Source organism: Macaca mulatta, chromosome 2 (assembly GCF_049350105.2).
Source record: "Macaca mulatta isolate MMU2019108-1 chromosome 2, T2T-MMU8v2.0, whole genome shotgun sequence".
Classification (NCBI taxonomy): domain Eukaryota; kingdom Metazoa; phylum Chordata; class Mammalia; order Primates; family Cercopithecidae; genus Macaca; species Macaca mulatta.
The window spans coordinates 37399608-37419335 of NC_133407.1; the positions used below are offsets into that span (position 1 = coordinate 37399608).

Below are 19728 nucleotides of genomic sequence, written 5' to 3' on the forward strand. Positions count from 1 at the left end.
CACAGCATGTGGCCAAACAAAGCTGATTAGAACAGAGCTACTTGGGGAGGCTGCCATCTGGCAGGCCCTCCTTCCCCTCCCAGTCTTCAAGAAATGTTACCTATGAAAGGGGAAAAATGCCAACCATATCCTCATTCCAACTCTGTCCTTAATGCAGCTTCACAAAATTCCTAGATTCTATTTTGGGTCCTTGAAGAGACTGGACTATGACTTGGGTGGCCCCCCAAAATCCTCACCCTTTCCCTTCCCTCAGTGCAAAGTCTCACCTGTGCAAAGACATCACTTTTAATTATTTTTTTAATTAAAATACTGTTATACCCAGTGGAATGCGGCAGCAATCCTGGTACAGGGTGGCATAACAAAACAGCCATGTTTACATTTTAAATATTTACGATAACTTAAACATACAGACACACATCATGGTCTTTGGCAGAAAACGTTCACAGCACAAAAAATACTTTAAAAGAAATACCAAATATTAATCCAAAATATATTAAGTCGTTTTTTTTTTCTTTCACGATATTTTTTGCCTTTTTTTCTCTTTTTTCTTTTTGCTTTGTAAACAATGCACATGAACCAAATGTATTTTTCAGCTTTAAACGGGGGTAGGGGAATTTTTAAAAAATATGCAATTGTCCAGCAAATGCAAATGTTTAAAAAGGAAACTTGAGGAACCATGGAAATAAAACAACACATACCAAACCTAAAAACGATAAAGGAAGAACACAAAGAATCAAGGAGAACTAAAAACGGTAAAGACAAAACTGCTAAAACCCACCAATAGCTCCTGGGGCTGAAGTGAGGGATTCTCTAAGACCAGAAGTCGGAGTCACTGCTGCTGGCAGGCTGCCATGGGGGTGTTCCACCCCAATTCCAAAGCATCTGGTCCTGCTTCAGGGCGCTGGGCATGGGTAGCTTGAGGAGCCAGCCTCCTGGGCACTGTTTTGTGATGGGGGCTCCATTCAGATGACTATTTGACTCTGGTAGCTCATTAACTAGTTTTCAACCGCTTTGCTCCTCTCCCAAAGCCTCCAGGTGGGAACAAAGACACTTATTTATGCGGACAAGACAACATCTCCAGTTTCTCAGAGAGAACTGGTACTGGGGAGGGCCACTGCAGCCCACCTAGGGGTACGGCAGGTGTCTGTTCAAGGTGGCTCATTTCATCTGGCTCAGGGTTTATGACCAAACTGACAGGATGTCCCAGGGACAGGAGCTGTGGAGCCATTCAAGAGGCTGGTGGTGGGGGTCCCGTGGGCATTTATAGGGCTCAAGATGGAGGAAAAGGCAGCCGAGATCCTGGGAATCAAGCAGCTTTAACATCCACGGGCCAGGAACTTGAGGAGGAGGCATAACTGGGAGGCCAGTCAGAAGTTTCAGGAACTGTGACAGTAGGAAGAGGGGAGCACAGCCCATGGAGACACATCAGAACCTGCAAGCCTCAGTCTTCTGTTCCACAAGAAAGGGAGTTATATACAAACTGCACACTGTCTCCCAGTCCACTTAATGGCCCCTAACCCACAGCAAGTGAGAAGGTGAGGCTGTGGCTTCTCCAAGACTAACACCCTTAATAGTCGCCAAAAGATTCAAGTCTTAGTATCCCAGGAAGGCAGTGAGGAACTGAAGAGCAGATGAGGTTGGCTGGAACCAAACTTAGCCAGAGAACAATATGGCTGACTTGATTAGTGAACCAGTCTGCCTGGTGTCCACGGGCAGCCGTCCTGGGAAATTAGTCCCCCAAACCAACACAGCCCCTCCCTCCCTGCCTGACTGACAACTGGCAGGGCAGAGGGAGCTCAGCTCCTTTCTGAGCTGTCAGTTGCTACCCCAGTAGCAGGCCTTGGGCAACAAGTCAAGGCTGAATCCTCATTCTCCATAAGGCCGGGAGGAATGTGGGCTAAGAAGCAGAGTCTTCTGGGGGTGCTGGTGCTCTCACAGTTCTCCTCTCCCCTGGGGTCCTCCTCCTGAGCTCCTGGGGCCAGATGGTCAATGGGAATGAGAGTCTGGCTGGGGAAAGGGACAAAGCAGCGGCTGACAGGCTGCTGAAATGGCTGAGAGTGGCACAGGGCAGAGGAGGGGAGAGAATGGCTCAGAGTCCTGAAGCACCACCTCCTTCAGATCAGTATCTCCACCATGTCTGACAAGTCCTGGACTCTGGATGTAGCTACAGAGTCTGGAGAGAGACAAGAACACAGGCACATGCCAATGAGTGTTACTAGATTGCTTTTAAAATCCTGGCACATTTTAAATACAACGATCTTTCTTCACCAACTTTTCCCACCTCTGCTGCCCAGGTTCCCAGAACTTGGCCAACCAAGCACAATGCTCTGCACCCTCTCAGTGCTCAGCCCAGCCCACCAACCTCCGATGTGTAAGATGCATTTGTTTCTAACTTTGAACTGGTTGGAGGGCTTAGACAGAGCAATGGAGAGCCTGAGGGAGGGAGGCTGCAGCATTCTTTTCATGCCTGTGGTTTTCTGAGATCAGGAGGCACAGGCAAATATGCAAAGGCCAGTGTGAAAGGGGAGTGGAAAAAGAAATGGCATCTTCTCAGATTTCTCTTTCCCGGACTCTCAACAGGCTTCCAGAGTGCCATCGGCATGACTTGCAAACTCCATTCTCTTGGATAATCAAATTGGAAATTAACTATGTAGGGAAGACCATGAAAGAGGAGCTTAAGTGCCTCCCATCTGGTTGCTTTCTTTCTGAATTCTGGATCTGCCTCTAATCAGGGTTTCCAATTTCCCTATTCATGCAGCCAGCCACCCTTCATGTTCACAGTGAGGTGGGCCAGGCACGCTGCTCACCTCTGGCTATGCAGGGCTCCCCATGGAGTACAGGCAATGACCCAGAGGGGGTTGGGAAGAAAAGGCTTTGGTGTTCCAGTTCACACCCTAGTGCTCCCCTGGCCCTGCCTAGCACAGAAGTGGGGTCAGGAGGACTTACCCAGAGAGGCTGCTCTCTGGCTACTGCTGCACCCCAGAAGGCTGTCAGGCTCCGGTGGCAGGCAGGTGGAGGTGCTGTCTGGGGGGCCGTCAGTCTGGGTGCTCCCATCTCTGCTCCCGTGTTTGGCATGGGCAGCAGGGGGAGGTGTGACCACTGGCTCCTCTGTGGGTGCCCTGTCTGCTGGGAAGGTAGGTGGATGGTTATTGCCACACCTGTAAGATGTGGCCCTGGTGAAGGACACTGTAAGTTAACTGTCCTTGCTGGGGATTCAAGGTGGAGTGGGCTGCTCTTGATCTGCAAGAACTTTAAGACTAAAAATGCTCCTATTTTAAAATGGGAATGACTACCAGATTGGATTGGCTTCCAAATGTTTTGGGTGGTGGGACCCTTCTTTGTAGATTAAATCTTCTAGAGTTTCTGTGGCATCTGCTTAGAAGGAAGAGTGGAGGGGGCTTGCATAGAAGGTGCATCTGCACAGGAAGCTCTATTTTTCTCAGTTCAGTGGCTGGGGCTAAAGCATGATGGAATTTACGGCGATGGGGACGAAATACCCCTCTTCACACTGGCAGGAGAGCCATGGGCTGTAGAGTCACTGGAGGTAGAGAATAAGCCAGCTCCCCTGGGAGACAATCAGGAAGCCCTGGCTCCCATGAGCCTCAGTTCTGGGAGGAAAGGTCTGGCAATCTGTGTTCAGGCCCAGGAGAAACTACCTCTCAATCTATCCCAGCAGCAGCCTCCTCTTACCTGTAGTCAGCCGAGCAGGGGCGTCTGCTGCTTGTCGCTCACTAGAAGAGAGCCCTTGCCAGCCCTGGGTTCCTGCTGCCGCAGCCACGAAGACAGATGGCACCGACTTGGCAGGCCGTAGGGAGCCCTGGGTGGCCTTGCCAGGGTCTCTCCTGGAGCGCTGCTGAAGGACCTTGATCACTGCATCCTTCTCCAGGATCTGGGCATGGAGCACCTTTAACCTGAGGGGTGAGAGGCCATGCCCACACTGTCAGACCCATAGATCCAGCCACCCTTCCCGCCTCATAGGAGTTAGAGGAAAAGCACGCCCCCTCCCCTAACCCGGCCAGGCTGGATCTTTCTGTGCTTGTAGCAGGGACCTAGAGGGGGCTTAGAAATGGTACCACAGCTCTGGCATGTGATGCTCTTAGAGCCCAGGCTCTGAAAACCACCAGTGCATAAGGCCCTGGGCCCTTCCCACACCAGGAAAGGCAGGCCATCAAGGGTGGGTTCCAGAGTCATCAGATGATAGTGGAGGCACAGCCCTCATCCTGGAGGGCAGCACTCCGGAGAGAGGAGGCAGGGCCTAAGCCCTAAACGGCACCCAACACCTCCACAGTAAGAGTCTCCTGGGTAGACCAAGGACTCGGTATTTCTAGGCAAATGCAAGTTTACAGCGCCTGGTGTGCCAAGCATGCAGGTTCAGCTTGCTTGAGGGACTGCTGAGCTGTGTGGGGAAAGCGGTTTGTTTATCAGGGATCAAGGGCAGGGCAGTGACTGGACATTGCCACCCGCCTCCCAAACCTCAGGTGCCTGGCCTGCAATGCCGAACCTGCTTTCCATCTCCTGGTGCCTGTGGCCACCAGTGAGCAGACCCTCATTGAAGCTGCTGCTGGGCGAGGGCTGCGGGGAGTGTCGGATGAGAGTGGTGTCACGCTGGGCAGCAGCCGTGGCAGCCGCATCCATGGCAAACTGCCTCATGGCACGTTCCTCCAAATACTTCTGTTCCCACTTGGTCATGTCGGCCTCCAGCGCCAGGATCTGCTCCTCCTTCTCGCGCAGTTGTTCTGACAGCCGAAGGGCGCTGAGCTCTGGGGACCCGCCACTGCCACTGCCACTGCCACCACCTGGGGTGCCTGCCTGTCTCTGCAGAGCAAGGAGTGGAGACCGTGGTCAAGGGTGGAGGTTGGGGTGCGGCAGCCACTGGTCTTCGCCTCCACACAAGGACTGTCACTCTTACATGTGCGTGTTCGGCCATACACAGCATACATTTCCCCATCCTTCCTCTACCGAAATGGGGGTACAGCACAGGTCCCCATACCCCTGCCCTGAATCCTATGGCCAAGGGCATAGAGACCAAACAAATAATCCTCCAAACTGGCAAAGGGGGTGCTATCAATAATTATACTGGGAAAATTGGTGTAAATTAGAACAGAACTGGGCAAACCGGGGGTTCAGCCATGCTAACTCTGTCACAAGGGTAGGTTTGGGAGTGGAGAAATAGCTATTTGGTTTGTAAACACCAAGAGTTGTTTACACAGAAGTCCAAAGTGAGGTTAAGCACTATGGATTAGGGCAACCATCTTTCCTCCCAATCTCAGGGAGGCATATAAAAGCTGGCTGGTGGCTGGGCGCAGTGGCTCATGCCTGTAATCTCAGCACTTTGGGAGGCCAAGGCTGGTGGATGACATGAGGTCAGGGGTTTAAGACCAGCCTGGCCAATATGGTGAAACCCCATCTCTACTAAAAATACAAAAATTAGCTGGGCGTGGTGGCACGTGCCTGTAGTCCCAGCTACTCAGGAGGTTGAGGCAGGAGAATCGCTTGAACCTGGGAGGCGGAAGTTGCAGTGAGCGGAGATTGCGCCACTGCACTCCAGCCTGGGCAACAGAGTGAGACTCCATCTCAAAAAAACAAACAAAAAAAAGCTCGAGGGCCTTCTATATCCAGGTTCCTAACTTACTTTCTCTAGAGGTCAAGGACAATATACCCTGCTGCTGCCGAGGACAGGAGTCCCCTGAGGCTGGATGTGGGCCAGGTGGCAGGGCCTCTGCTAAGACGACAAGTGGAAGGGAGCACGCAGCAAAGGTGGAGCAGAGAGCAATCATCCTTGCCGCCCTGCAAGGGGCCTGCAGCCTAGATCTAACTAGGGGCTCCTGGGGCCTCAGCCCTGGCCTCCAAACCTACAGTCCCCGAGGACGAAGGGAAGCTGACATCCTCAGATGCTGCCCTAGCCTGGACACCTGCACAGGTTTTCTCAGCTCACCTGCTGTGCACGCAGAGCCTTGAGTTCCTGCTCCAGACGAGTCCTCAGACGCAGCTCCAGCTGTTCCCGCTTCTCACAGGCTGCCTGCAGCTGCCCGAGTGCCTGTTGCAGCCGCTCCACTTTCTCCACATAGGCCTGCTTCTTGCGCAGCTCCTCTTCGGCTCGAGCCGCCCGGCCCTGCGCATTGCCCAGAGCCTGCTCCAGCAGCTCGGCACGCCGCCGCTGGTCCTCGATGGCACCGCGCAGCAGTGCCATCTCTCGCTCCAGCTTCTCTTGCTCCTGCTGCTGCTCGTAGCCTGTAGGGAGAGAGAGGCTTGATCAGTGACAGTGACTACATTGGCTGGCGCCATTGCCTCCTGGGCTCTGTGCTGACCACTGGATGAGCACAGTTGCTTCTCATTCTCTCAACAGTAACACGAATAAGGTACCCTTATTAACCCTGTTTCATGGAAGAAGAAACCGAGGCTCAGGTTTAAGTCAGGAGTAAACAACTGGGCTACCCTGCCTTTCTACTGGGACACACTGCCATGGGACAGCCCCAAACACCATCCACTTGTGCCGGGGGCCACCATGTCTAAAACACATCCACAATATCCCTTGAACCTTGTGACGGCTAGAGACTGCTGAGGTAGGAACTGTGATGCCTGTGTACAGATGAGAAAACAGAGGCTCAGGTGGTCTGTGACATGGTCCTCCTTCAAGTGGGAGAATGAAGGAAGAGGGAACAGAACCACCATCTGCTGTCCACACACCAGGCACTTACACATCTTATTCCATGAATCCTCCAGCCCCTCCAGGTAGGATTTGGGATTCCCAACTTATAGCGGAGGAACATAGGAGGTGAATGGTGCTGCCAAATGGAAACTCCAGCTGGCCACACTACAAAGGCCCAGGCTGCCTCTGGCTACGTGGTGAGGCGTTTGTACTTAGAGGCCACCCAGAGCTCTGGGGCTCCTTCTGCAGACCCAGGCCGAGAGGTCCGTTGAGGGCTACATTTCCCTCCATGGTCTGAAAAGATCACTGAGATGCAAGCAACCAGGCTCAGGAAGAAATGCAAAGTCTGCAGCACAATGAAAATGACTATGGCACAAGGATTAGTGTGTAAGGGTCCAGCTATCCTGACTTTTGTATCATTTTGTTAATTACCCAAAGAAACTCTGCTCAGAGGCCCTCTCAGCATGGCCAGGAAAGGCCCAAACCAGACCACAGAGCCCTCCATCTGATGCTCTAGCCTTAAATCCACCTCCCAGGCACCTGCCCCTTGAGAGTCCCAGGCTGCCCCCTGAGGAGTGGGTCAGCTGCCTACCTTGCTGGAGAGCAGGAGGCGGGGCAGGGCTGTGGGCCCCCGCTAGTGAACCTAAAGGCACTGTCTCTAGAACAGCATTCTGATTCAGTGGAATTTTCTGCCAGAGTGGAACTGTTCTATACTGCACCCTCCAATGCAGTGGCTACTAGACACACGTGCTACTGAGGACTGGAAATGTGGCCAGTAAGATGGAAGAACTGAATTTTAAATTTTATTTGTTTTCATTAACTTCAATTCTTGGGCCACATGTAGCTAAGCACCTATGATATAGGACAGTACAAGTTCTGGAACAGAAGAGTGAAGGCTTGAGACCTTGGCATGCGGAAGGGAGGATTCATTTACTCAGGGCCCTGGGGCAGGGCAAGGAGGACACAGAGGCAACTCAGGTTAGCTCTTGGTTCGTTTTGGATTTTTGAAGGCTGAGCCCAGGACGGTATCATTCTGTGGCATGGAGGAAAATAAGGGGAAGTCCAATAATATTGAAACGTATGTGTTCATACTTCGCTGGCTTGAAATCCATTGAGTGGGGTGGAGGAGCAGCCAGGTTTGGACTCAGGCAGGGAGGACCCTCCCCTACTCCACCTGTGCGTTCACAGTTTGCCCAGGGCCTGCATCTCATTTCAGCCTTAGCGTGACTCTGTGGGGAAGGACTGCCTCATCTTATAGCTGGAGAACCTGAGACGCAGGGAGAAGAGAAACATTCTCAAGGGGGTGGAGCTAACAGGCCGGCTTCAGGCCTCAAGGCCAGATCCCCAGGGGGAACGGCTGGCCTAGAGGGGCCAGAAAGGCAGTGCTGGGGGGCTGCGTGGCTTGCCTAGGAGGAAAAGCAGATGGCATTGATGATAATGGCCACACTTTCCTAGTGTTGACTGACCCCAGATAAAAGGGAGGTCAATCAGACACATCTTTCCTGCCTTTGCAATAGCTACTACGGAGCAAGGAAGAGCTGCCTGGGTTTCCCCAACCCTAGGGGAGGGAGGAGGGGCCAGCGGACCCAGCCTTCTGCTTCCAGAGGCTTCCTGCAGCTTTGTCCAATCTCTAAGGCCTTGGTGGGGGCTGGGAGGCTTTGGGCTCTGGCCATCCCCTGCCAACAGGACCCTGATAAAGCCCTGGGCCTGTGGGATCTCGGGAAGGAGAGCTCCTCAGTAAGAATTAAGTGGCCCGGGTGCCGGTGGGAAGAGGACGCCCGGAGGCCAGCGGAGGCGGGCAGGAAGGCAGGCGAGGCGCCGAGGGGACCCGGGATGCGCCCTGGGCAGCGAGCGAGCCCCCACCTCCGCGTTCCAGGCTCCCTTTGTGCTCACCCTCCCTCCTCCCAAAGCCGGGCGAAGGGCGCCAGGCAGCGCGCACGGGAGGGAGCGGCGGGGGGCGGGCCGGGAGCGGAACAGCTCGCGGCTCTGGAATGCCAGGCATCCAGGTCACCCGCGGCTGCGAGATTAATGGCTCCAGCGAGGAGCCAAGAACAGCCCGGCGCTCACTCGCTCCCCGGGGAGCGGAAACGCCTCCCGGCCGGCCCCCCTCTTCTCACCCGCTAGCAAGCTCCCAGAAACCCGCCCCATGGCTTCCTTTCTTTGGCAGAGCCAGGCCCCAAAAGTCCGCCTTCCTCCACAGGCACCCTAATCTGCCTTGCCCTTGCAGCTTCTCCTCCCCAGACTCCTCAGGGAAACCCCAGGGCTGCCCCATCCCCTTTCTCCCTCATTCCCTTTGACTCCTTCCCAGAGACCTTAAGCCGCTGCCACCTCACCCCACCCAGCCAGTAGAGACCAGCCTACCTCCTGCCCCACCCTGTCAATTCCTTCAGTGCTGTGTTCCCCCATTCCCTGCCCTAGTCTTTGAACCCTCTTTGAAGGAAGATAGGGGTGCTGCCAGCCAGAGCTAAGTCCTCAAGCTGCTCCTCCATTTCTGCACCCCACACTACTGTTGGTGCCATTCATAGTAGAGTTCCTGTGAAGCCTCAAAGCCACGTTTACCCAGCTACCAACCACTCCCATTCCACTTCTCTGCAAACACCCTGAACGGCAGTAAAGCTCCTAGTAGGAGCTCAATAAATAACTGTTGTTAGTCTCTTCTGATTGCTAGAGCCTCCTGCTGCTGAGCTCAAGGCTCCCTTTGCCACCCACCCCATGTACCTCTTGAACGGCCCAATAACTCCTTCACCTCTGGCTGGCTCTCCACCCCCGCCATCCCCACGGAGCCTCTCTCTCAGGCCACTGGGGCTCCTAATCACCAGTTTCTAGGACCACCCCCCTTGTTCTTTTAAATCTGTGGGAACCTGCTCCTTTCTTAAGCTCACCACTTCTCTCCTGACCTCCCTGCCATGGTACCTTCCGGGGCCTGCTCCCATTCTCACCTGAACATCTGCCAGATGCTCAAAACACATCTGCTAATTCATGAATGGACTAGTCAATGAACTTGCCCATTCTTCAAAGATGCTTAGACCACCCCCTTTAGAATGCATCTGTTGGTTAAGGTCTAGGATCCCATTTTTGGCTGTCTCAAGTGCCTCCACTTAGCTTGCTATGGCCCAGTTCCATCATGCCCCCTGCCTCTCACATTCCCGTTGCACACTCCTGACCTTTCTGCTGCCTGGAACTCCCTGGGAAGCTCTCAGACGACCTTTCCTTCTTCACCTCACCTGTGTTCCGCGTTACCTTGCCTCCCACACTGCCCAATGCACTGCACTGATGGTCAGCACGGAAGCTCAGCAAATCACTGCTCCCTGGCTTTCCCTCTAGTGTCAACTGATCTTCTTAATAGATACACAACTAGATCCTATTCTTCTTTGGAAGCCACTTCTCCCCACCATCCCCAGATCCAGTCTAGTGTTGGGCACACAGTAGGCAGTAAACCTGCTCCTAAAGTACTGCTTTGCAAGGGGGAAGGCCAATCTTCCTGGTCCAGAGGGTGTGCAGCAGTCCCATTGCCTGCACACAGGCCAGGATTCTTAGTGAGGCCCCTACTCACTCTGAGCAAGCAGCTTGGCCACCATGTCCTGACTGCCGGCCTGGGCCTCCTGTGTCTTGCTTGCCAGGCGGCGGTTTGCAGATTCCAATCTCTCTGTTTCAAGGGAAGGAAAGATGTTTTAGTGTCAGGTGAAGCTGCCAGCTTGGGATTTTTCCTGACATCCTATCAAGACGGGGCTGCATCCTCCACATTGGGGATGGGCCATGAGGAAACCCCGGCTCAGCTCAGGGCCCGATGGGAGGGAGCCTCCTCTGTCAGAAGCCATCATCCGGGCCCCACGATGGGAGCTCCCTGAAGGGATCCGAGACCCAGTACATAGAGACAAGCATCTCTCTATCAGGGCAGCTCCCGAGGGTCTCAGCCTGGCTCTCTGAGTTCATCTGCACTTTTAGCAGGTAATAGATTCCCAATTTTTCTCTAGAACAGAGGAAGTAAGCCCTCTGCAGAGGCTCTCCAACCTCCACCTGTGTGACTGGCTCTCACCTCTAAGATCCCGGTTGAAGTCTTGCAGCCTCCTCATTTCACTGTCCATCTTGTTCCTCATGGTCTTCTCCAGGGCCTCACGCTTGGAGGAGGCTCTGGTCAGGCTCTCATGGGCCTCAGAGAGCCGCTGGATTTCGCTTTCCAGCTGCAAGAGGCAGACAGCAGAGCTGAAGGAAGGTGAGAGCTCCTAGGGAGTGATTCCAGGCTGACCCACTACTCTCCATCAGAAAAGGTGACAGATGAGAGGACACCAAGCAGGAGCAAAACCTCCAGGTTTTGGTGGGATGACTATGGCGGGATGATCAGAAGCTTGTAGCCTCCAGAAGTAGACTGGACTGCTGGGACCAGCAAGCAACGGTCCATCGGCTGCCCCAAGGACCAGATGCTGAGTGACCCTAGGGCCAGGTACTTTGGAAGTAGCTGCCTGCAGGGTGACTAAACATAGCTTCCCTGTGCCCAGTGTCCAGAAGGAAACATTCTACTTTTGGCTGGCTTCCACCAAGAAACTGAGTACGGTTGGCCAGAAGTGGGCACCAAAAGACTACAGCCATGTCGGGGTGGTTGGACCTAACTTGGACACCACAGGACAGTCAAGGGAGGCCTGAGGCCATCTGCTAAAACTGAGCCTCAGCAGAAAACTGGTAATCCTTCACTAAAGAAGCAGGCACCAGGTCTAAGCCTGAGCCACCTCTGCCTGGTCCCCCAGGCATCACCGTCCACCCAGAGGGCCAGCTGGGCCCCGGCTGCTCCTCCCACTTGGCTGCTGGCAGGTTCCGCACGTGCTCTTAGCTGGCCTGTGATTCCAACAAGTCTTTCCAAGAGGAGAAGTTTTCTTTTTCGCCAGGGCTGGCCTGGAACAGACTTGCTGTTGTGTGGGGGACACAAAGGGCTCTCTGTGGGAGGTGTCCATGAGAGGGGGTGTGTGCAGGGCAAGGGTGCGAGTGTGCAAGGAGCTGGTGAATGGGCTCTTTCTAATCACCACTGGCCAGCAACTGCTCATGCTCCAGGCCTGCTCTGCCGGCCTCTCGGCTGTTCCCCAGCTGTCTGGAGTCAGCTCAGGAGGGTGCATGAGGGGTGAGGGAGGTGGAGAACAGAGGGATGGGGGAAATCAAGCCAAACAGTTTTCAGGCTCCTCTGCCTCTCCTTGGACTACCCACTCCCCAGGTAGCCCCTCGGGGTCTCTTTCTGGTCTGCCCCTCTGAAACCCCAGCAGGGCCTACCTTCTCAATACGGCCGGCCTTCTCTGCAGAGCTCTCCAGCTCCCTCTGCAGCCGCTCATTGTCCCTCTGCAGCCTGGCATTCTCCCTCAGCATGGCCTCCATCTGGGCCAGGTGGGCACTGCCCGAGGTGGCTGAGGAGGCCTGGGCACTCACTGGCCCCTCCACAGCAGGTGGGTTGAGGGAGCTCAGGGGGCCATGGCCAAGAGCAGCTGGATGTGGGGGAGGGGGGTGCTCCTGGGGTTGCTGCAGGTACTGGTACTGTTGCTGCTGTTGGAGGAACACAGGCGGCACCTGGGCCTGCAGGATCCTGGGAAACAGAAGAGACGGTGCTCAGAGACAGCACAGACCCTTATGGTTCCCACCCGGAGCAGCCCAGAGTCGCCCCATTCCTAGGCATATTGGGAAGATGGTTATTATTCATAACTAATATTTATTAAAATTGCTGCAGATAATTATTCAACCCTCAAGTGGTAGGCAGGGACCAGTGGGGAAGGCCTTTTCCAAATGTTCCTGCCTAAGGCTCTCAAGAGTCAGACAGCAGAGCTGGAGGGGATTAATGTCAGGATGCTTGTTTCATACCCGCCTCACAGTGGCTGGGGCCTTGGAGATCAGCCTGAGCAATCCTGGGCCTCCTAAGCAACTAATGCTTAAATATGTCATCTTGAAAAATGCACCTTGACACTTCTAGTCAATGGAAGGTTCTTTTTGGGGCTGGAGGCCATGTCAATCATGACTGAGCATATAACCTTCCAGGCCCCAGGACAACTTGGTGGCTGGGCCCCAGCAGCAACCTTATGTCTATTACATGAGTGGCCAGTTTCAAGACTGCCAAAGCAGCACTCATTTTCTCCTTTCTATTTCAAGTCCTGCTACCCCCAGCCCCCACCCACCCAGAATCATTTTTAGAAGACTCCAGTTAAGGTTAGAACAGTGAGACAGATGTCAGGGTAAGAGTCTGAGCTCTAGAGTCTGACAAATAGGGGTTTAAATCCCTGCTCCAGTTGTTTAACCTTGGGCAAGTGCCTCAGCCCCACAGACAGGGCATTGCTCTGTTGCATCATGAGGGTCTCCAGCCTCGCCAGGGTTTGTGAGGATGATGCTATGTAAGGCCTGGCAGAGTGCGGGGCCGGTGCTGGGTGGGTGGCAGGTGCTCCTGTAGTGGTGGCCCATCCTCCATCTCTTCTAGTAGGAACCTCGGTTTACCCTCAGTTTAGAGAATAAATGTGGCCCAAACTCTGGGTTTCCTTGGGAGTAAGGGCTGCCTCTGGACTACTGTAGTTGCTGAGTTCAGGGGACAATGTTCTATTGGCCTCTGGCACTGGTGTAACATCACCCATAGGGCTCCGTGTTGAGGGAAGGAGCAAAGGGCGAGAGGCACGGGGAGTCCAAGAGCCTTTCTGGGACCTTGTGATTCCCAGCGTCACAACTGCCTCAGTTTCACAAAGATTCTTCCAAGTCCCAGAAGCCCCACAAAACCCAAATTCTCCTTCTAGGTGCATCATGTCAGCACTCATGCACACCCAGCCTGCCCCTGCCTCCTGCCCCCATACAGCCTATGGCCCCCCTGCTCTTCTCAGGACCCTAGGCTGGGAGTCTAGCCCCAAGTTCCTAACAAATAATCTTCATCAGATCATCCGAAAGGGGATATTGGGCAGATGTATTTCTCCTACTATCTAAGATGGGGCTTCCAGTAAGAGCTGGGAAGAGGGTCCCCACTGGAGTACTCAAACTCTCCATTCCACTGCTAAAATGGCCATTCTCAAGGTTGCTTCAAGAACTTGCTCCCCCCTGCACTGGGCCAGGCAGACACAACTGGCATTCTTTGGGGATGACTTAGCTCTGAGAAAGAATAGCAACTCCTTTCCCTTCACACTTGCTTTCCTTTCTCCCCGTCCTCTCCCTCCCCCGCTTTTTGTTCTCCTGCAAACAGTCTACTTCCTTGCCACGATTACTATCTTTTCCTGACAGAGTTCAATAAGGCTGGTCCAAAAGAAGAAACCACCACTCAGCTTCCGAAACTCTTCCTGACCGAGCCCTGAGAAGGGCGATAAGGTGCGAGTCTGGAGGGGGTGGAGGCTGGAGAAAAACCAAGAGGCTCCATCCTCTGTTCCGCCATACCAACCCCATCATGTCACACATCTCTCGAGAGCAAGGAAAGGCCGGACGGTGGGAAAGTGGGTGACTAAAGGAAAACTCAGCAGGCATGAAGAGAACCAGACTTTGACCTTGGGCCACCAGAGGAAGAGTCTGAAATCCTTGGGGTCCCTTGGTGGGGTTTCTTGGACTCCCACAGGGGGAGATGCACTAGTGATGGCTGTGTCTGCTTCTCTGAAAAGATGCGGGCCAGTTGAGAAGACTGAGGTGGGGCCTTGTTTCTAGGAACACTCATTTCTCCAAACTCTCTAGACTTCTTGCCTCCCCCAAGTCTTCCTGCTTCCATTTTGGCCCCTCACAAACCATGCTCTGCATGGTAGCCTGAAAGAGCACTTAGAAAAGGAAAACCAAATCACATCCCCCGAGGGCCTCCCAGCATACTCAGAATCAAACTCTAAGTCCCTGCCCTGACCCAGCAGCCTCTCCTGAGCCTCCCCAGAAAGAGGCCCACCCGGACCCAGAATCCTGTCCCACTGCAGGCTGCAGATGCAGGAAGCGTATGGCAGGAAATGGGGAGGAGAGACAGGGAAGCTCCTGCGCTGGTGTAAGATGCAGAGACGTCTGTAATGAGGCCACCGGGCCTTTCCAGCTTCTAGTTAGGAATGCCTCCCAATAATCATAGAAGGCAAGTTGCTCACATTTTCTTAAAAAGCCTCCAGAGAAGGAGGTCCCACCTTCTTCCTACTTAACTTGGAAACAGTTTGGCAATGATTCCCAACCTTGCCTTTAGGAAGTTATTTCTGAAATCTAACCTTTAACCGCCTGTTGCGATTTGTGTCCTCTGGGGACGGTAGTTACTAGAATGCTCAAGCTCAGCAGACAATGGTGCCTATCTCTGAACTAAGGCAAGGGACGCCACTAACTTCTTAGGGGACCTCAGTTACATCTCTCTTCTCTGCCAGGCAATAGCTCTCCCTTCTCAGGAAGCCTGGAGGTGGGGTGGGGATCTGGCCAGCTCTGACACAAGCTGTGATCTTGAGGCTCTCCTCCCTGACAGCCTGTGCTGGAGGATAAGCCAGGAACTGGAAAGCCCAAGGTGGGGAGAGTTACCTGACTTCAGCGTGCTGGAAGTGCGGGCTGCCGCGGGCACGGTACCGAGGGTCAGTGACAGCAGTGGTGGTCTCGTGAGCTAGTACAACGTGAGGGTACTGAGGTGGGGGTCCTCGGGACTCTGGGCCCTCAGCAGGGGGGCCCCTCAGTGGGGGGCCCTGCTGGCTGCGGGCCAGCTGTGGGAAGCTGTGGGAGGAGCTCATGTGGCTGGGGGCCCGGGCGCCGTTCCTCTCCAGGGACAACTGCAGGAGCCGTTCACTCAGGGAGCGCACGTGCCCGTGCCTCAGCTCCCGCAGGGCCTCATCCTGCCTCCGACTGCCTCCGGGGGCCCCACGGGGATCTCGGTCCCCTGCATGTGGCCGGGGCCCCACCTGCTGGGCCGCATAGTACTGCGAGTGGGCTTTGGCCTCCTCATAGGTGGGCAGCTCCTCTCCCTTGCTGGGCTGTGGGCACAGCCGGTAGAGGGTGTTCTCTGCCAGGTGGTTCTCACCGCCCTGGTGCTCCTGGCCCTGGGGCTCCTGCCTGGTGGCTTGCTGCAGCACCTGACTGTCCTCTGGTGCCAGGATCTCCAGGGAGGCCTGGGGGCTCCCTGTGCCCCCAGTTCCTGCCCCACCCCTCAGGGCCTGCTGCTGGATGGCTAGCAGCGTGCGTGTCTCAGTCAGGTTGCCATAGCGCAGCTGCTCCTGGATGAGGCGGTGCAGGACTGTCCCCGAGGAGTCTTCCAGTGTCCTCATGCTTCTCTGGCTTGCACACAGCTGCCTGGACAATGGCCGGTGGCACCTGGCCCCAGAGCACCTAGAGGAGGGTGGGGAGAGAGAGAGACAGAGAGAGAGAAAAGCAATCAGTGGGAGTCCATGGGAAAGGAGAAGGTTTTCCAGGATTTCCATTATTACTCTGGTGGAAAGCACAAAAGTGAAGAGCAGGGGTGGGGCAGGTCACATAAGCTTGGATTCAAGTACCAGTGCTGCTATCTACTGATTAAGACAAGTTATCTAACTTCTGAGCCTCAGTTTCTCCACCAGAAAAATGCAAAGAATTCTGCTTGACTCATGGAGATGAGAATAAAAAGAGGCAGTGGCCTGTGAGCTCCTGGTACAGTGAAAATCCTGGTAAACAATGACTGTGATAACATTCATGGTGACTTACTATTCCTGGAGAGAGACAACAGGAAACCAGAAGATAACGCACCAGGAACCACCGCCCGTACAGCCAGCTACACATCAAACAGCCTGATGGGCAATTCCAAGGCCGGCCTAGTTCAGATCTAACCACTTAGCTATTCAGTCTAGGGGTGGATGGGGCCCCAATTTATTGGCAGGTGATAAAAAATGCATGCAGTCCAGTAGAAAAGCCCTAGGCAAAAGGCCCCCAGGACCCTCTACACTGAGGCATGCCAGAGCCCAGCCTTGGCACAATCAACCTACCACCCTCTAGCCCGCTGAACCCCTGCCCACTTTTTTCACTCTCCCTGAACCAGAGAGCTCCTGGAGGATGGGCCTGGACTCTGCTTCATCAAGCGCTGCTGACAGAATGAATCTGGGGCTCCCTGTCATGGGACGACCTTGGCAGTCACTCCACAAGGTTAACAGGAGGAAGGAGGAATTGCACCTGAATTGGTGAATAAGGGATGAATAAAAATGCTCCAAGAGGACAATGGTATTGTGAGATGAGGCAAAAGGGTGCCACCCATTAAGGTTAGTGGGTCAGTCTTTGTGCTGACAGTAACTGCAAGAGAGCTCCAGGAAAAAGAAAGGATGGCATGATGTCTTTGATTTTATGATTATCCTCCCCAACACACACACACACACACACACACACACACACACACACACTTGCTACTTGGAAAAGCCCCCACTGGTCCTCTAGGCACATAGGGGACAGGCACTCAGCATCTTTCTTGACATCAGTGTCAAGGAAGCCCATCTTGACTTGGGCTAACCGGAGAAGTAAGGGGAGGTTGTTGGATGAGAGACCTGGGGCAGAGGAGAGGGGACTGTGAGCCTAAAGTGCTCGGAGATAATATCAGAGAAAGGATTTCCCTTCTAAGTCTGGGCTCCCAGTGGCTCATGGACTGGAAAGCTGCCTGCCTCTCTCACCCAGCTTCCTTTCCACAGCCTCTTCCAACACAAATCTCCAAACTGGGTTCCAGGGAAAACTAAACAGAATCCACACTGCCACAGGTCCTGTGTGTGTGGGCAGCGATTGGGGGATGGGTGGGAGGAATGTGGCCCCTCCTCTGCCACTAAACTAGCCCTAGTGTCCTGCTTCAGTTTGGGCTATGGCATGTTAGCAGAGCAGTCATTCCCAATCGTTCCCTTCTCCCCACCCCAGGGCTACAGCTGCCCAGAGGTGGGGAGTGGGGGATGAGTCTGGAGGGCACCTCTGTACCCATCCTTCCTGGCACCGAGTCATGCACTCCCCCCCGCCCCCGCACACAACGAGGGGTAGATGTGCAAGACTCCGGAGCTACCCGAGGCAAAGCAAGCAAATGGGATTCAATTCGCATGGGATTCAGTTCGCCCTGGAGTTTTATCTGCGGGCATTTCCTAAGATAATCACTCTCTGGGCCGACTCCCACAGAGGCAGGGGAGCGGCAGGAAGGAATGCGGAGCCTTCCCGACAGATTCCAGGCGCTCCACAGTGTGCCCGGACTGGGAGCAAGGAACACCTCCAAGGCCTCTCATCGCGAATTTGTCCCGGCCAAGCCCCTCAGATTCACGTCCTTTCAGACACCAAACGCCTGAGCCTTTACTAAAACCTGCTTCCTCGCCCCCGGCCGCGCCCCTCTGCTGCGCTCTCTGAAGGCCGCCTTTCTAAGCCAGCGCGCGTCTCCAGCCTTGGCCTGGGGTCCCGCTCGCCTAAGGAACCAAAGTGACAGTCTCCAAGCTAGGAGACTCTCGCACCCCAGCCAGGGCTCCCGCCCCACCACGAGCCCGGGCGGACCTGGAGCACCGAAGGTCGCTGGTACGCCTGGGGCGAGCCGGTGAGGGTAGCCCGAGGCCCGGAGAGGTCTTTAAGCATCGCGGGTCCGCCTCCCTCCTTCTCGAGCCCTCTTTGTTTTCCAAATACTCTAACGCTGACGTCACCGGGCTGGACAGCAGGCTGCATTCTTTCTAAGTGAGAGCCAATTCGTGGCTCCAGAGAGGATTTTCCAAGGAAGACAAAGAGGAATTCTTGGACTGGTTGGGGGCAAAGGCACCTGTAACCCCCACCTAACCAAATCAGCCCGCAAGACCCTGCAACTTGAGCTCCAAGCGGCGCCTCCATCCCTGTCCCCCGCCACCCCCACCCCAGCCGACCCGCAAACCGAAACACCGTCGCTCTTCTCTCCGGAGTCGGCCTGCTCCCCTCTCCCCCAGCCCCAAGGGACCCGCGCGCTTCTAGAGCCCCGCAAAGCCCAGGGCGCTGGGCTCCCCGCGTGGAACGGCTCTTGCCCAGCACTGCGGCTGCCTCGAAAGGGCGCACTGCGCCCCGAGGACGCTCGATCCTCGGGGCTCCGACTCCCGGAAAAGGCCGGGCTGCGCGGAGACTACAGCTTTGGCTGGGGCACGTTTCTGTGGCCTCGCGCGCTCTCCCGAGCGCGGAGCAGCCTTCCTTACCGCTGCGGCCCGAGGGTGCCCGGCGCAGTCAGACACCACAACCTCCTGGTCTGCGCGGCTCAGCTCGGCCGCGGAGATGTGTTCTCGGCCGTGGCGCCGACGCTCTGGCTGTTCGCGCCCCAGCGCGCAGTCCCAGGGTCGGCCCGCGCCGGAGGCGGCTGCTATGCCAGGAATGTGAGAGTTTCAGGTTCCCCCTCGGGATCAAAGCGAACCACAAATAACCTCTCAGCGCGCCGCCCTCCTCCGCCCTCCGCCTCCTCCCGCTCCCTCCTCCCGGCCCCCGCCTTCCTCCGGGGAGGCGGCGCTGCTGGCTGAGCGCCGGGCCGGCCCCCGAGCTCCGTTTCTCCTCGCCCAGCGCCCTCCAGGCCGCGCTGTGTCCGCCCCTGCCCCCCCGTTTTGCCTTGGGAGCTGCTGGAGACAATTTAATCCAACTCGGCTTATTATCGTCTCTACTCCCAGTCGCCGACCCGCTCTCACCCTTCATCCCTAAACCTATCGACGGGACGACAGCAAGGGCTGTACCACGCGTGTCCCGAGGTTGCTGCGGGAGGGGGCTCCGGCTGTGTGTGTGTGTGTGTGTGTGTGTGTGTGTACCGGGGGAGGGGGGAAAAGGAGGAGGGACTGCAAAGACATCCATATCCTCTGGGCTGGGACAGTGCCCCGGGCGAAGTGAATGCTTCTAGCCACCTAGCCTCTTTCCCCTAACCCCCGCTGCTTTCACCCCCAGCGGCAACCTTTGAATTGCAGTTGTGTTTACAAACACCTTTGCCAGCTCTTTTACGACCTGTCTCCACAGGAAGTGTGAATCTGGGTTGGAAAATCCGGTCAATTTGACCCACCTACCCAACTTAATCACCCGTCGTCAGGCGCTCTGTCCAATTCTTCCCCAAGGTGATAATAGGCGCCCCTTTACTCAGAGCGCAAGGTGTGCCACCGTTGGCTTTTCGCCCAGCCATCCGATTCAGCCCTGCCAAGCCACCCTTCAACGGCGTTCTGTTATCATTCCTGTGTTATAAATGA

At 55.2% G+C, this 19728-nt stretch overlaps 1 protein-coding gene and 1 non-coding gene across 7 annotated transcripts; both read right to left on the minus strand.

Moving 5' to 3' along the window:
• Positions 1–279: 279 nt before the first annotated feature.
• AMOTL2 (angiomotin like 2) lies at positions 280–18898 on the minus strand. 6 transcript variants are annotated; one of them, XM_077991483.1, is made up of 10 exons: positions 18709–18898; positions 15110–15904; positions 11906–12212; positions 10686–10830; positions 10203–10295; positions 5936–6231; positions 4502–4815; positions 3691–3911; positions 2947–3123; positions 280–2173 (listed from the first exon to the last, which is right to left on the minus strand). In XM_077991483.1, the coding sequence occupies exons 2-10, from the start codon at positions 15841–15843 to the stop codon at positions 2115–2117; spliced, it is 2346 nt and encodes a 781-aa protein (XP_077847609.1). In that variant the 5' UTR covers positions 15844–15904; positions 18709–18898; the 3' UTR covers positions 280–2114. The 6 variants fall into 6 exon arrangements, with proteins under 6 accessions (XP_077847609.1, XP_077847608.1, XP_077847612.1 ...); XM_077991482.1 differs by having other exon boundaries at positions 2947–3126; XM_077991486.1 differs by lacking the exon at positions 18709–18898 and adding an exon at positions 18053–18299.
• MIR6827 (microRNA mir-6827) lies at positions 12208–12267 on the minus strand. Its single transcript, NR_128364.1, has one exon. It is a non-coding gene; the product is annotated as a microRNA mir-6827 (primary transcript).
• Positions 18899–19728: the final 830 nt, after the last annotated feature.

Coding starts and splice junctions, on each gene's coding strand:
- AMOTL2 (XM_077991482.1), bottom strand. CDS start 15,843: ATGAGGACACTGGAAGACTCCTCGGGGACAGTCCTGCACCGCCTCATC. Junction 12,213..15,109: donor TTCCAGCACGCTGAAGTCAG/GTAACTCTCCCC, acceptor TCTGTTTCCCAG/GATCCTGCAGGCCCAGGTGC. Junction 10,831..11,905: donor AGGCCGGCCGTATTGAGAAG/GTAGGCCCTGCT, acceptor TGCCTCTTGCAG/CTGGAAAGCGAAATCCAGCG.